General features: G+C 42.4%; 1 protein-coding gene across 6 annotated transcripts in view; it reads left to right on the forward strand.

The window, feature by feature from the left end:
* Positions 1–17,295, forward strand: part of dock8 (dedicator of cytokinesis 8) — a 325,410-nt gene that overhangs the window by 163,329 nt on the left and 144,786 nt on the right. For all 6 annotated transcript variants that reach the window (XM_068030192.1, XM_068030191.1, XM_068030196.1 and 3 more), the window contains 2 exons: positions 2,609–2,702; positions 11,545–11,707. In XM_068030192.1, the coding sequence (XP_067886293.1) occupies positions 2,609–2,702; positions 11,545–11,707 (257 nt within the window). The remainder of the gene's footprint in view (positions 1–2,608; positions 2,703–11,544; positions 11,708–17,295) is intronic.

A 17,295-nucleotide genomic window follows, 5' to 3' on the forward strand; every position in this document is an offset into this window, starting at 1 on the left:
AGACAACATGCAAAAGTGAAATTCGTTATACATTAGTTTACATATATATCAAGTTCTGCTGTGATTCAGAATGTATCAACCAGTGAGGCATCAATGCTTTAACAGAGCCTCCAGGTCCACAAAATTTAACCAAGACATGCTAGCAAGAATAAAAATAAGCACAAATTAAACTGAGTTGCCTTGCTATGAGGAATGAATTTCCAAGACTCAGGAGCCACAGATTGCCCACAGAGTGTCTCTCTTTGCCTTGGTATCATGCGAAACCTTTGTCAATATGCCTGGGAAATGAATCGCAAATCCTATCAATTAGTTGCATTTAGTTCCTAGACTTATTCTATGGCTCTGAAAGATTCCACTACCGTTTTTGAAAGTGGTAGAATATCACAAAAGATCTTGTTTTAAGTTTAAAATATTAAGCAAACTTACTTTACATCCCCCTTTCAAGTGCATAAATAACAACATGTAATATCGTTACATACTTATAGCAGTTATTTTTCCACCTAATTATCCTGAACTAAGCTAACCTTTTATAAACAATCTAGTGATTCTTTTCCTCAGCCTGGAAAAGAATTGCCGGACCTGCCTTGATTCTGACTGGTCAAATTTGAAAAAGAACTGACAGTCATATACAAATCGAGCCAATCGCACAGTGTTTGAATTATTCCTCTACAATTGATATAAAAAACAATATTGTATTGTTACAGGGATGACAAAATTCTGGTTTAACTAGATGTTAAACTCTTATGCAAATAGTTTTTATGAGCTATTTATACTGTTTCTATGTGTTTTCTGTCAATCTTCCCACAACGTAATAGAGACACACTGGGGAACCCCAACGGATATTTTACCCTCTTATGTATTACGACTGGATTCAAACAGACATCCACCAAATCAAAATTGAACACAAATACTTCTGATCACAAGTTCTCTTTCTTGCCTTTTAAACGTATTTAAATATACATGAGCAAAAATAGTTGATGTAGCTATGAATAAACTGACCTGTAATATTGACAGGGTGGTTTCTGTAATTGGGAGTCAGGGAGCTAACTTTGGAGAATTGCTTTGGGACATGGTGTATACTATTTAAATGGAGAGAGACTGCAGAACTCGGTACAGAGGTATCTGGGTGTCCTGGTACATGAATCACAAAAGGTTAGTATGCAGGTACAGCAGGTGATGAGGAAGGCAAATGGAATGTCGGCATTTCTTGCAAGTGGAATTTAGTATAAAAGTAGGCAAGTTTTACTGCAACTGTACAGGACATTTGTGAGACCACATCTGGAGTACTGTGTACAGTTTTGGTCTCATTTCAAAAAGCATTAGAAACAGTTCAGAGAAGGTTTACTCGACTAAGTCTGGGGATTAAGGGCTTATCTTATGAAGAATGGTTGAACAGGTTGGGCCTTATACCCGTTGGAGTTTAAAAGAATGAGGGGTAATTTTATTGAAACATATAAGATCCTGAGGGGACTTTACAGAGTGGATACCAGGAAGATGTTTCCGCCTGTGGGGGAGACTAGGACTAGGGGATACAGTTTAAGAATAAGAGGTCTCCCTTTTAAGATAGAGATGAGGAGAATTTTTTTTTTTCTCAAGGGGTCGTTCGTCTGTGGAATTCTGTTCCCCAGAAAGCAATGGATGCTGGGTTATTGAATTTATTCAGGGCTGAGTTACATAGATTTTTTTGATAGACAAGAGAGTCGAGGGTTATGGGGGGCAAACAGGAAAGTGGAGTTGAGACCACAATCAGATCAGCCATGATATTAAATGGCAGAGCAGGCTCGAAGGGCCAAATGACCTACTCCTGCTCCTAAGTCCTATGTTACTTTGCTGAAAGCGTCAACTTTTGCAAGGTTACAGTTACACATTCACCAGGAAACTTTTGGTAATTCATCTATTTAGCCATTCAGAGATTCACATCTGTCATAAGGGTTTCTTGGACTCGTGTCTATATCACAACATTTTGCAATGTGGCATTACAAGCAAGGCTAAGCAACAGCATGTAAAAGCAGGATCTAAGTCCAACAGGACAATTAGTCATAACAAAATATGTAGAAAGAAACATTGCTTTGTAGGGGAACTACTTTCAAAGATAAATTTACTTCCCTTGTATAATCCATTTGAAAATAAAGTAATCAGTTCTTTCTCTGAATCTTATTCAGGGTGAACAAGTGAGGAAAGATTAAACTAACAGTGTTATATATTGTTATACCATCTGTAAAATGCAAAGAACTAATTATCCAGGAACTAATTGTTATGTGTAAGTGTTCTTGGGAGGGGCCACATTCAGGGCTGCACTGGAGAGTCATGTGACATCTAACAGGACACAAGCCTGGGGCTGTCCTAAACCAGAGAGCATGGTGGCTGAATGATTAAAACAAAGAGCACAAGCCTTTCAAAGTTTAAAGTGTAATTATTTTTAACTTCTGCGAACCAGAAAACAATCAGGAGACATAATAACAGGAAATATGGGAAACATGGATTTGTCAGCATATAAAACAGACCAGTTCATTTCTTCATTAATTAAAGACTAGTAACCTTTCATTGTGCTGTACAATAATCCTCAGATGGGCCCAAAGGTGTTGAGTTTTCTTTGTGTTGTTTACAGGAAGGTGATAAGCTAAGTGACGAAGATTTGCTCAAGTTTTTAGCTGAACTGAAAAGATCTTCTGCGTCACTAAGAAGATTGCGGCCAATATCAGGTATCTGTTCTACTTCATTTTAAACTCTAGATTATATCAGGCCTGGTTTAGTCAACTTTTATATTTAGAAATTAGAGAGAAAACAAGCTGACAAATTGAATTGAGGTCGTTGGACTGATTCGAATTGATTTCCTGTACATCCAAACTTGATCCAATCTGTCATTTTAGGCCTATGCATGTCTCTATAAAAGCAACAAGGGGATAGCCATGCACAAATGAACAAAATCTCCCACTGCACGTTATCAGTTCTACTACTTCATGCTGCTGTGTTGATAATTTGCCAAGCAGCTGTCCTGTGGTTTGGAACCACAATAGAGGAAAATGTTTCTATTAATTTGGTTTGTGTCTTCATTGCTGATGAGGTTCCCTGCTGGCAACATGGACTCGTAGACTTACCCCTTTAATTTTATCCTCAGTTACTTAGTGGGGAGGGATATCTAACTGCTCAATACTTGGAGGTTTAGGGGATTGTGAGGTGTGGAGCCCCATGATAGGTGTCCATATGTTGAGCCCTCAATAATCGATTTGTAAGGAGAGATATACAGCCTTATAGTGGATAGCGCTCTGCTCAATCCTTCAGAATCTTGTGGCCACAGGATGCAGTCTTATGGTATGTTTCCAGTAGCCCAGTGAAATGTAATGCTGATGGGTAATCTTGTGGAGGTGATGATGTATCCACCTAATCCTGACCAACCTCATGAGTGCAGCCAGTTCTGTTATCTATCCAATGCTAGAAGGCATGGACAGCAAAAGCAGCAACTACTTGCATTTACATAATACTTTGAGGCCTGAGGAGAATAAGATGGTGAGCCAGGATGAGCAGATTAGGGAAGCTTAGTCACATAAATAGGATTTGAGTTTTTATTTAAAACTGAAGAGAAAGCTAGAAATGCCACGAGGTTTAGGGAGAGAGTTTCAGCAAATAGGACCATTTGGGCTGAGGGAAGTAGCATGGAAAGCCTTGTGATAGTTGAGTCTGGAGGTGACAAAGGAATGTAAAAGGATATCCGCTTGGGAGAGACTAAGATAGGCATGGAGGAGGTGTTGCAGAGTGGAAGCTAGTAGCTTTTGTGATGGAGAGGATGTGGGGTCTGAAACATAACTGAGTTAATAGGATGCCAAGACTGGGAACACTTTTGTTCTGCTGGAATCAGTGACCGAAGAGGAAGAAGGAGTCACTGGCAAGGTGGCAGAATTTGCCTGCTGACTAGAGATAATAGCATAGGTCTTCCCCATGTGAGTTGGAAAAAGATGTGACTCCACCAAGACTGGATATCATAAAATTCAAACATGTTGGGATGGAACCATTCAAGGGCAGTCTGAGTTGAAGCCTGGTGGAGAGGCATTGGAAGAGAATGGCCTGGTCTACTGTGTTGAACATTGCAGAGAGATCAAGGAGGATGAAGGAAAGACCAATGAGGATGATCACAGATGATGTCATATGTAATTTTGGTTAGGGCAGTTTCAGTACTGTGAAATGAGCAAAAGCTAGACTGGAAGGATTCGAACAGGGAATTTTGGGAGAAATGACATTGGAGCTGGAAATGATGACCTGTTAATGACCTTCAAGAGGAAAGGGAGTAAAGTAGTGATTGGCGTTCTGATTTTTGGTGCTATGAGGGCAGCTACATAGCCTCCATCTGATGCTTCTTCACAGTATTGTGACTGAAATCAGGAATTTAGTAGAGTCAGGTAAACAAGCCTAATTGTCAGTGACACAAGCTGGAGTTGCCAAACACTACTGTGCGAAGTGATATAATGCAGCGTCAAGACTGTTGTGACACATATAGTTTAACATCAGAACATAAGAAATAGGAGCAGGAGTAGACCAGATAGTACCTTGAACCTGTTCTGACATTCAATAGATCGTGGCTGATCTTCTACCTCAACTCCACTAATAATAGTAGGGGATTTCAACTTCCCCAATATCAACTGAGATAGTCTTAGTGCAAAAGGCTTAAAGGGGGCGGAGTTCTTAAAATGCATACAGGAGAGTTTTTTGATCACGTCAAAAGTCCTACAAGAGAAGGGGTGGTACCGGACTTAATCCTAGAGAATGAAGCTATACAAGTGGTAGAATTGTCAGTGGGGAAGCATTTCAGGGATAGTGACCATAACTCTAACATTTAAACTAGTTCTGGAAAAGGACAAAGAGGGGCTGGAAATAAAAGTACTGAATTGGGGGAAGGCCGATTTCAATATGATAAAACAGGATCTGGCTAAAGTGGACTGGGAGCAGCTACTTGTAGGAAAGTCTACATCAGACCATTGGGAGTCATTCAAAAAGGAAATAGTGCGAGTTCAGGGCTAACATGTTCCTGTAAAGGTGAAGGGTAAGACTAACAAGTCCAGGGATCCCTGGATGTCAAGGGATATAGAAGATTGAATAAGGGGGAGAAAAGGAGGCTTCTGGCAGATTCAAAGTGCTGAAAACAGCAGAGGCCCTAAAGGAGTATAGAAAGTGTGAGGGGGTACTTTAAAGTAATTAGAGCGAAGAGGGGACATGAAAAACACTGGCGGGCAAGACCAAGCAAAGTCCCAAGGCATTTTATAATTATATTAAGGGCAAGAGGATAACCAGGGAAAGAGTAGGGCCCATTAGGGACCAAAGTGGCAATCTGTGTATGGAGCTGGAAGGGTATAGGTGAGGTTTTAAATGATTACTTTTCATCTGTGTTCACTATGGAGAAGGCCAATGTAGGTGTAGAGATCAGGGAGTGGGAGTGTGATATACTTGAACAAATTAGCATTGAAAGAGAGGAAGTATTAGCTATTTTAGCAAACTTAAAAGTGGATAAATCCCCAGGCCTAGATGAGATGTATCCCAGGCTGTTATGTGAGGCAAGGGAGGAGATAACAGGCTCTGACACAAATTTTCAAATTCTCTCTGGCCACAGGAGCGGTACCAGAGGACTGGAGGACAGCGAATGTGGTACCATTATTCAAGAAGGATAGCAGGGATAAACTATGTAATTACTGGCCAGTGAGTCTAACATCAGTGGTAGGGAAACTATTAGAAAAAATTCTGAGGGATAGGATCAATCTCCACTTGGAAAGGCAGGGATTAATCTGGGATAGTCAACATGGCTTTGTCAGGGGGTGATCGTGTCTAACAAACTTGATTTGAATTTTTTGAGGAGGTAACTAGATGTGTAGATGAGGGTGAGGCAGTTGATGTAGTCTACATAGACTTCAGATAAGGATCCACATGGGAGATTGGTGAAGAAGGTAAGAGCCCATGGGATCCAGGGCAATTTGGTAAATTGGATCCAAAATTGGCTTAGTGGCAGGAGGCAGAGGGTGATGGTCGAGGGTTGTTTTTGCGAGTGGAAGCCTGTGACCAGTGGTGTACTGCAGGGATCGGTGCCGGGACCCTTGCTGTTTGTAGTGTACATTAATGATTTAGATGTGAATGTAGGAGATATGATCAGTCAGTGCGCAGATGACACGAAAATTGGTGGTGTATTAATAGTGAGGAGGAAAGCCTTAGATTACAGGACGATATAGATGGGCTGGTAAGATGGGTGGAGCAGTGGCAAATGGAATTTAATCCTGAGAAGTGTGAGGTGTTGCATTTTGGGAGGACTAACCAGGCAAGGGAATATACAATGGATGGTAGGACCCTAGGAAGCACAGCCTGAAGAGGTGGTAGAGGCAGGAACCCTCACAATATTGAAGTATTTAGATGAGCACTTGAAACGCCATAGCATACAAGGCTACGGGCCAAGTGCTGGAAAATTGGGTTGGAATAAACAGACATGATGGGCCAAAGGACCTGTTTCTGTGCTGTATAACTCTCTGACTATGCCCACCTGCTCCCCACCTGTCTCTTGATTCCCTGAGATCAAAAATCTATCTCAGCCTTATACAGTAAATGGCAGAACCCTTCGGAGTATTGACAGGCAGAGAGATCTGGGCATACAGGTCCACAGGTCACTGAAAGTGGCAATGCAGGTGGATAAGGTAGTCAAGCAGGCATACGGCATGCTTGCCTTCATCGGTCGGGGCATAGAGTATAAAAATTGGCAAGTCATGCTGCAGCTGTACAGAACCTTAGTTAGGCCACACTTAGAATATTGCGTGCAATTCTGGTCGCCAAACTACCAGAAGGACGTGGAGGCTTTGGAGAGGGTACAGAGGGATGTTGCTTGGTCTGGAGGGCATTAGCTATGAGGAGAGGTTGGATAAGCTCGGATTGTTTTCACTGGAACGACGGAGGTGGAGGGGCGACATGATAGAGGTTTACAAAGTTATGAGCAGCATGGACAGAGTGGATAGTCAGAAGCTTTTTCCCAGGGTGGAAGAGTCAGTTACTAGGGGACATAGGTTTAAGGTGAGAGGGGCAAAGTTTAGAGGGGATGTGCGAGGCAAGTTCTTTACACAGAGGGTGGTGAGTGCCTGGAACTTGCTGCCAGGGGAGGTGGTGGAAGCAGGTACGATCATGATGATTAAGAGGCATCTTGACAAATACATGAATAGGATGTGAATAGAGGGATATGGTCCCCGGAAGTGCAGAAGGTTTTAGTTTAGGCAGGCATCAAGATCGGCGATGGCTTGGAGGGCCGAATGGCCTGTTCCTGTGCTGTACTGTTCTTTGTTCTTTGAATATACTCAGCAATGGAGCATCCACAATCTTCTGGGGTAGAGATTTCCAATATGCACAACCCTTTGAGTGAAGAAATTTCTCCTCATCTAAGTTCTAAATTATGGACCCCTTATCCTGAGGCTATGCCCCTGTATTCTAGATTCCCCAGCCAGTGGAAACAACCTCTGTGTCTGCTCTGTCAAGCCCCTTCAGAATCTTGTATGTTTTAATGAGATCACCTCTCATTCTTTTAACTCCACAGAGTATAGGCCCAATTTACTCAGCCTGTCATCATAGGACAATCCCCCTCATTCCAGGAACCAAGCTAATGAGCCTTTGCTGTACTGCCTCCAATTCAGGTATATCCTTCCTTGGATATGGAGACCAAAACTGCACACAGCACTCCAAATGTGGTTTTACCTATACAATTGTAGGAAGACTTCCTTGTTCTTGTACTCCAGTCCCCTTGCAATAAAGGCCAACATGCCATTTTCCTTCCTAATTATTGCTGTACCTGCTTGCTAACTTCCTGTGTTCCTTGTATGACCCAAGTCATTGTAAACATCAAGAGAAGTTTCACACCTTTTAAAATAAAAAATATTCTGCTTTTCTATTATTAATAGCAAAGTGAATAATGTCACACTTCCCCACATTATACACCATCTACCATCTTGTTGCCCACTGACTTAACAGCCAGGCTTTTGTGAGGCGGGGTCGGAGGTGGAGGGCCTGTCACCCAGCGATGTTCCCAGGGATGGGTTAGGCCGATGACTGCCTTCCCACTCAGAGGTCGATTGAGTCCCTTAAATGGCCTATTAACAGCCAATTAAGGGCCTCTTCTTGCTGCCACTGAGATCTTGCCAGTGGCGGTGGGGGACCTCCACCACAGTGGGAGGATGCCTTGTAAAATGAGACACCCTCCATGCGGGCTTGGGGGATGGTGGTCCCTCCTTCATGGGAAATTTGTGGCCCATGAAGGAGCCCCACCAGGAACAAGTCTAACGCTGGGACAACCCCCCCCCCCCCTGCTGGACTGCACGACCAGCCCCACCCCCTTGCCCCAACCCCCCCCCCCCCTTTGCCAGGGCCTTCTGGACTGACCCTGGCGACCCTGCCATACCTATCTCTGTTCCAGGGTTCTACCACTGGGCCTGGGTCTGAGGCCTCTGCAGTACCGGCAATGGCCACGGCTCCCGGTGGAGCTTCTGATACTGCTGAGCTTCTGGCCCTCTGATTGGACGGTAGCTCTTGGAGTTGGAAACCCATCTCTTTAAACTCTTTAAAGGGATGGGGATCCCACCTCCCTAGAACTTTTTCAAAAATATTGGAGGATCGCTCCCAGGGTGGCGGGGGTCACAAAAAGGCAGAGGTGGGGTTCCCCCATCTTTTCCGCCCGGCGCCCCACTTCCTGCACAAAATCCACCCCAACGCTTCTATATCCCTTTGCAGCCTCTTTGTGTCCTTCTCACAACTTGCGTTCCCACTTAGCTTTGTATCGTCAGCAATCCTCGATATGTTACCGTCGGTTTCTTCATCATGTCATTAATAAAGACTCTAAGTAGCCGAGACCCCAGCACTGATCCTTGTGGCACTCCATTAGTTACAGCCTGCCAATTTGAAAATGTTTATTCCTACTCCCTACCAGTTTAAGCCATGCACTCAAGTGGATGCATCAAAGTGGGACTGGTACTCTCACTGTACTGATGGGAAAATCAGACATCACCATATTCTAACATCCCCCGGCAGTTCACTGCACATCATATTCTAACATCTCCCAGTGGCAGCTATAGAACAGTGGTTCTCAAACTGGGGTCCACAGATCCCTGGGGATCCATAGAGACTTTCCAGGTGTCCAGGAAACAAAGTGAGCGTGCTTACCAATGAGGGCCAGCCTTTAAGGTGGGCAACATAGGTGACTGCTCAGGGTGCTGTGGTCAAGAGTAAGCAAATGTCTGACATCTGTAAGTAAATCCCTGTTTTCATAGAAATATATAGCATGGAAGGAAGGGGGCTATTCGGCCCATCATGTCCATGCCACCTGACAAGTACATACGAACCTACAAATTAGGAGCAGGATTAGGGCACTCGGCCCCTCGAGTTTGCTTCGCCATTCAATAAGATTGACTGATCTGATTGACCTTGACTCCACATTCCTGCCTACCCCTGATAACCTTTCACCCCTTTGCTTTCCACATCCACCCTTTCAAGACCCCTCAGGATCTTATATGTTTCAATCAAGTCACCGCTCACTCTTCTAAACTCCAGAGGATACAAGCCTTGCCTGTCCAACCTTTCCTCATAAGACAACCCGCCCATTCCAGGTATTAGTCTGGTAAACCTTCTCTGAACTGCTTCCAATGCGTTTACCTCCTTCCTTAAATAAGACCAATACTGTACACAGTACTCCAGATGTGGTCTCACCAATGCCCTGTACACCTGTAGCATAATCTCCCTACTTTTGTATTTGATTTCCCTCACAATAAACAATAACATTCTATTAGCTTTCCTAATTACTCGATGAACCTGCATACTAACCTTTTGCAATTCGTACACCAGGACACCCAGATCCCTCTGCATCTCAGAGCTCTGCAAGTAGCCATGCAGCCTAATTCTACCTTTCAGCTGTTGGTCTGGAGCCTTGTAGGTTACTGTACTTCAAGTGCATATCCAAGTACTTTTAAAATGTTTTGAGAGTTTCTGCCTCTACCATCTTTCAGGCAGTGAGTTCCAGATCCCCAACACCCTCCAGGTGAAAACAATTTCCCTCAAATCTCCTCTAAACCCCCCTATCTCATATCCTAAATCTATGCCTCCTGGTTATGGACCATTCAACTAAGGGGAATAAGGCCTTCTTATCCACTCTATCAAGACCTTCATAATTTTAAACTCTTCAAATACGTCTCCCCTCAGCCGCCTCTCTTCCAAAGAAAACAACCCTAGCCTATTCAATCTTTCCTCATAACTAAAATTCTCCAGTCCAGGCAAAGTCTCATAAGTCTCTTCTGTACTCTCTCTCTAGTGCAATCACATCTTTCCCATAGTGTGATGACCGGAACTGCACACAGTACTCCAGCTGTGGCCTAACTCGTGTTATAGCATTCCAGCTGTAATGAGTTGTTTTATGTTGTCTTGTGCAACATAAATGAGGTGCATGGAGTCCAGTTTGTTGAATATCTCACAGGTTTATTAACAGCTAAACTAGTATGTACAGTACAAAACAAACTCTTTACAGAACGTTCCTCTAGGTGTTACAATTGCAGTGTGACCCTGGCTTGTCAAGTGGCTACATCCTGGTACTTAGCTCGTTAACATACTGAGATCTTAAAGGGACATCACTCTTAAGGCGATAATACAACACCAACATAACCTCTCGGCTCTTGTATTCTATGCCTCAGCTAATGACGGGAAGTATCCCATATGCCTTCTTGACCACCTTATCTACCTGTCCAGCCACCTTCAGGGATCTGTGGACATGCACTCCAAGGTCTCTCTGTTCCTCAACACTTCTCAGTATCCTACTTTTTTATAGTGTATTCCCTTGCCTCGTTAGCCTTCCCCAAATACATAACCTCACACTTCTCCAGATTGAACTCCATTTGCCACTGTTTTGCCCACCTGACTAGTCCATTGATATCTTCCTGCAGTCTACAGCAGTATCCATTAATTAACTTGATTAAAACTATTAAAATTGTATAGCCTGAAACAATTTAGTGTTATCAAAAGAATATTGATATTCATCATTACTGAAAGTATTATTGTTTGACTTGTAAAGGTTGAGAGTTGTTCAATCTGTTGTTTTTCATGCTTCAAGTATCAGCTTGGTTCAGTTTGAAACAGTATCATCTCTGAAGGTTGTGGAATCAAACCCCAGTCTAGGACTTGAGCACTGTAGGCTGAAATTCCAGTGCTGCACTGAAAGAGTGCTACATTGTTTGAAGTGTTTATCTTTCAGATGGAACACTGAACAGGCCAACAGGGCCTCAGCTAATGCATGTTGAAGATCCAGTTGGCATTCATCAGAGAAGAGCATGAAGTTGTCCCACTGCTCTGGCCAACAGTTCTTCCTCAACCAATACCATCAAGAATGAAATAACTGACTGACCTAATTTCTGTTCATAGGACCTTGCTGTTTACAAAATGGCAGCAGCACTTCTCTACAAAACAGCAGTCATATAGTGAAGTGCTTTGAGGCATTTTTGAAAGGTGTAACAAGGTGCTGTAAGTTCTTTTTAATTCACATTTGCTGATATATTTCAGGTTTAATAAAACTCGAAATCTCACCGGCTGCAGAGAATCCCACATTCTGCATTACACCTGAACTGTTACCAGTAAAACCATATTCTGAAAACCGTAGCCGACCAATCAAAGAAATTCTAGAATTTCCATCTCGAGAAGTCTATGTTCCACATACATCTTACAGGTGAGTAACTAATAGTGCCTGTGTAAAATGCAAATCTACTGAGCTTTTACATAAAGCTTGTAATTTTGAAGTTACTTCTTAAAAAAAAAAATGTCGTCATATTTTCTGTCATTCCTTTCATTTTACTGATTTGTTTTTAGTTTCTGAGGTTGAAGGTATTTTGATAGTTTTGCTGTGATAATAGCTTGGCTGATTCTAAATAATTAATGCAATCACCACTGGGCAGTGTTGTCCAAGAACTTTTAATAGTTTTATAGATTATGAGCTTTGCTGTATCTCACAGTGCTTTTAATGAGAATCCAAGAACGGTTAAATATGAATGTTTGAACAACTCTGGCTCCAGCAGCATGTTTTTTTTTCTCTTTGCCATTCCTACTGCCCATGCTAAAGATTTTGACCTGAGGAGGGGGTATTTGCTTTCTTTTTGCAACTGTGCTTTTGGAATATTGATGCTTAACATCAATGTTGTAGTAGTGGCTGTTTACTTTGCAGAACGTGAGAAAGCATTGAACAAGAAAAGTGATTCAGATAATTAACCCAGACACAATCCACCTTTGCTTATGAATGAGTTTGACAAAGAAGATAGCCCTCCCCAACCTTGTTCAGACAAACTAATACAACTGGGTGGGAGGGTGAGTTGTGAGGAGGATGCAGAGAGGCTTCAGGGTGATTTGGACAAGTTGAATGAGTAGACTAATGCATGGCAGATGCAGTATAATGTGGATAAATGTGAGGTCATCCACTTTGGTAGCAAAAACAGGAAGGCCGATTATTATCCAAACGGCTATAGACTGACAGAGGGGAATATGCAACGAGACCTGGGTGTTCTCCTACATAAGTCACTGAAGGTAAGCATGCAGGTCCAACAGGTGGTAAAAAAGGCATGTTGGCCTTCATAGCGAGAGGATTAGAGTATAGGAGCAGGGATGTCTTGCTGCAATTATACAGGGCCTTGGTGAGGCCCCACCTAGAATATTGTGTGCAGTTTTGGTCTCCTTATCTGAGGAAGGATGTTATTGCTATAGAGGGAGTGCAGCGAAGGTTTACCAGACTGATTCCTGGGACGATGGGACTGACGTATGAGGAGAGATTGAGTCGGATAGGATTATATTTGCTGGAGTTCAGAAGAGTGAGGGGGGGATCTCCTAGAAACCTATAAAATTCTAACAGGACTTGACAGGGTAGTTGCAGGAAGGATGTTCCCGATGGTGAGGGAGTCCAGAACCAGGGGTCATAGTCTGAGGATACGGGGTAAACCATTCAGGACTGAGATGAGGAGAAATGTTTTCACCCAGAGAATGGTGAGCCTGTGGAATTCGCTACCACAGAAAATAGTTGAGGCCAAAATATTGTATGTTTTCAAGGAGTTGGATATAGCTCTTGGGTTTAAAGGATATGGGGCAAAAGCGGGAACAGGTTACTGAGTTGGCTGATCAGCCATGATCATACTGAATGGCGGAGCAGGCTCCAAGGGCCAACTGGCCTACTCCTGCTCTAATTTTCTATGTTTCTATGGAAGAGTATCATGTCGAGGCATAAATAAGGCCTTAAATGCAGTCAATTCATGTTTATTATAAATGTGTTTATTGATTTGTTTGCTATTTGATGTTGACATCAACACTTCATTTTAAATAAGTTAACACTTGTTTCTATTTTAAGAGCTTTACCATTGAGTCACTAGGCCTGATTTTAGCTCTGTGCAAGTGGATGGGTTTTGAGTCAGTTAAAATCTCACTGCTCATCACCACCATTATAAAAGCCTATGTTTTACACTGTGACACTATATCTGATGTGGCTGGATGTGTTCTTTTGCAACAATTTCAGCACTAGAGCAGGATTATAAAGAGGTCAGCTGCCAGGAAGGCAGATCTTTAAAAATCAATAAGGCATTCCCTTCTATAGAGTCACAACAGTCTTGTGTTTAGTTTTTTTAAAAAAAACAAATTTTCCCCCTTGAAACACATGGCAGGTGACACATTCATGCTTTTTGAGTTGTATCGTTCTGTAAAGTTTTATTCTCAACACGCAGTGTTCTTGAAAATTACAATATCAAATATATCAGCCATTGCTTAACAGAGGTTATTCAGTTGCTGTGACTGCCGCCCTCTACAACACGATGCAGTGAGGCAAAAGTAGTAGGAAATAATATGACTTATTTATAATATGCGCCAAGATGCCTTTATATCTTTACTAGCAGATCTTCAAAATATCCAAACCACTTGCACGCTACTGCTATACATTTCCCTGCTATTATTCTTTTCCCGTGTTCTGAGTGTGAGTAAATGTACTATAATACAAAATGTTGCTTCAAACCAACTCTTTTCTTGTGTCAGTAGGTGTTCCACCATTCAGTACCACTGACACCACAAAGACGTTCTCTACCTAAGCAGTGCAGGTGAATGGCACATGTTTGCTAATTTGAGGGAAGCAACAGTTCTTCTTTGGCCTCCTTGTCTCGGGAGACAATGGGTAAGCGCCTGGAGGTGGTCAGTGGTTTGTGGAGCAGCGCCTGGAGTGGCTATAAAGGCCAATTCTAGAGTGACAGACTCTTCCACAGGTGCTGCAGAAAAAATTGGTTGTCGGGGCTGTTACACAGTTGGCTCTCCCCTTGCGCTTCTGTCTTTTTTTCCTGCCAACTGCTAAGTCTCTTCGACTCGCCACACTTTAGCCCTGTCTTTATGGCTGTCCGCCAGCTCTGGCGATCGCTGGCAACTGACTCCCACGACTTGTGATCAGTGTTACAGGACTTCATGTCGCGTTTGCAGACGTCTTTAAAGTAGAGACGTGGACGGCTGGTAGGTCTGATACCAGTGGCGAGCTCGCTGTACAATGTGTCCTTGGGGATCCTGCCATCTTCCATGCAGCTCACGTGGCCAAGCCATCTCAAGCGCCGCTGACTCAGTAGTGTGTATAAGGTGGTGATGTTGGCCGCCTCGAGGACTTCTGTGTTGGAGATGCGGTCCTGCCACCTGATGCCAAGGATTCTCTGAAGATGGAATGAATTGAGATGTCGCTCTTGGCTGACATACGTTGTTAATCTGCCTGAAATCAGGCAAGACATTGGGTTGAAATTTGTTTTGGTTGGTAGGGCAAACCGGCTGCCCCGTTTTACACTACTTGAAGATAAAGCTGCAAGTTGGCACTTGCTGCAATGCTGAGCAGTTTTTCACACTATACTATTTTGGTATCCGTGATCCTTTTTGAGTTCGCTGGCAATACTAAGTACACTTTATATGTTTATATGCCATTCTTTTATCTGCCATTTTGAAAGAAGCGGGAACTTGTTTAAAATTAATTAACTTCTGCATTGAATAGCAAAGCAATTACATACAAATGTATGAAGCATTTGTCCGCTTTTATCTGCAAAACTCATTTCTGGGCTCAAAAAAGGATGTTTGATATGATTGCCACGTCTGCTGGAAAATAAGAAGGAACTGCATTATGGAAAATATTTTGAAGTATGTTACTTACATTATAATGTTGCTCCAAATTGATTGCCAAATGATATTATGTGAAAACAAGAGACTAATATTTTGCTAGAGGAGCACAGCATTACTGTTTTACCATTAGTGTTTCCTTCTCACCTTTAAAGTTATATTCTCTCATTGAAATCTTTTGAATCTTTTTCACCACCACCTCGTGCAGGACTATGAAGCCATTTGAAGTAGTATACACACACATAACCTATTTATAGAAAGCTCATTCAAATGTGCTAGAAAATACATCAGAGAAATTTTTCAATGGGTGGTGGAGCCATTAGATTAGATTAGAGATACAGCACTGAAACAGGCCCTTCGGCTCACCGAGTCTGTGCCGACCATCAACCACCCATTTATACTAATCCTACACTAATCCCATATTCCTACCAAACATCCCCACCTGTCCCTATATTTCCCTACCACCTACCTATATTAGTGACAATTTATAATGGTCAATTTACCTACCAACCTGCAAGTCTTTTGGCAGGCCATGCCCCACATTCCTTAGAATAAAACCCAACAATGTACAGCATACATACCTCTAAAATGACTACTACGCTTACTGCATACAATAAAAATGCATAATGACTTCAGAAAAGAATGCATCTAACCTTCTGAAATCTTCAAAGAATGAAATAGCAAAACACTGAAAATGCAAAGTAATCTGCAATTGATTGAGTGAAGTAGAGAAGCAAAGATATCAGTATGCAGTATTTTTCCTTGTTATTTTGCCTATGTTAGGACAATGAAGACTACTTTTCTGGCCACATATATATACTTTTTGTCACGTCCAGTTTTCTGCCCTTCTGTCCATGAATCCATGTGGGTCGAACTCCCTCTTCATGCGTGAGCCAAGACAACAAATGTTGGACAGCTATTCTTCTATGGGGGAATAACAACTAACCCAAAATATGCCTCACTCAGCACCCACGTATGAGATCAGCAATCGCTGAATCTTTTTCACCCCACCTAGTCCAGGACAATGAAGCCTATTGAAGTACCCCCATCACTACCCAGCATGATGTCAGGTATCTCGGGGTTCAAATGCTATGGGATCGTTGTGTCCACAAGCCACCCCAAAGTTATGAGCAATCGCTTTGTAATTGTCATGGGAACTGTCCTTTAGATTTTCTCCTCGGCATCAGGGGCTCTAAGTGGCAACTTTGGTATTCCAATGCATTGGATGCTGTATTATACAATCATTAAGGGTTTCAATGATAAATAAAGACAAGGCACAAAAATATATGATGTGAAACTTTGCTACTCCTGTTCTAATGAATTATTATGCAAAATTAGTTGTGCTGATAGCTGTAATAAAATAAAGTTCTGGGAATGTAAACTTTAGTACAGCTGCTTGTACTAGTCACATTCAAGTTCTCAGCAGTTCAGGATGTTTTCTTCGTTCATAATCCTCATTGGCCTGACTATTAGTATTATGGATTTAAAAGAGTAGTAATTGCCTTTCCAAGTCTTCCAGAAATTCCCTTTCTTCCAATCTGGCCTTCTACTGATTATAGATCTAAGATATTTCCCATTCAAATTTGCTTCTCCACACGCACTAAACCACCAGCCACCTACAAGGAGAAAGATCACATTCTAACTTCAGTTTTCAACAAAATTCTTGTCAAGGGCAGCGCAGTGGTTAGCACCGCAGCCTCACAGCTCCAGCGACCTGGGTTCAATTCTGGGTACTGTCTGTGTGGAGTTTGCAAGTTCTCCGTGTCTGCGTGGGTTTCCTCCGGGTGCTCCGGTTTCCTCCCACCACCAAAGACTTGCAGGTGATAGATAAATTGGCTGTTATAAATTGTCCCTAGTGTAGGTAGGTGGTAGGGCATATGGGATTACTGTGGGTTTAGTATAGATGGGTGGTTGTTGGTCAGCACAGACTCGGTGGGCCGAAGGGCCTGTTTCAGTGCTGTATCTCTTTTTAAAAAAAAAAAGTAACATTAGCATAAATATGTTTATCCAAATATTTAGGAACAAGTTTGAAGTATTTTTGAGTTGGATGGTTGTCCTTATCGCCCAAATCAGACATCCAAACATAAAAATTAGCCAACTGAGGTTTGTGAAAATGTTCATGAATTTCTCTCAGTCCACTAGATTGTCAGG

Source organism: Heterodontus francisci, chromosome 4 (genome assembly GCF_036365525.1).
Source record: "Heterodontus francisci isolate sHetFra1 chromosome 4, sHetFra1.hap1, whole genome shotgun sequence".
In the NCBI taxonomy this organism is placed as follows: Eukaryota; Metazoa; Chordata; class Chondrichthyes; order Heterodontiformes; family Heterodontidae; genus Heterodontus; species Heterodontus francisci.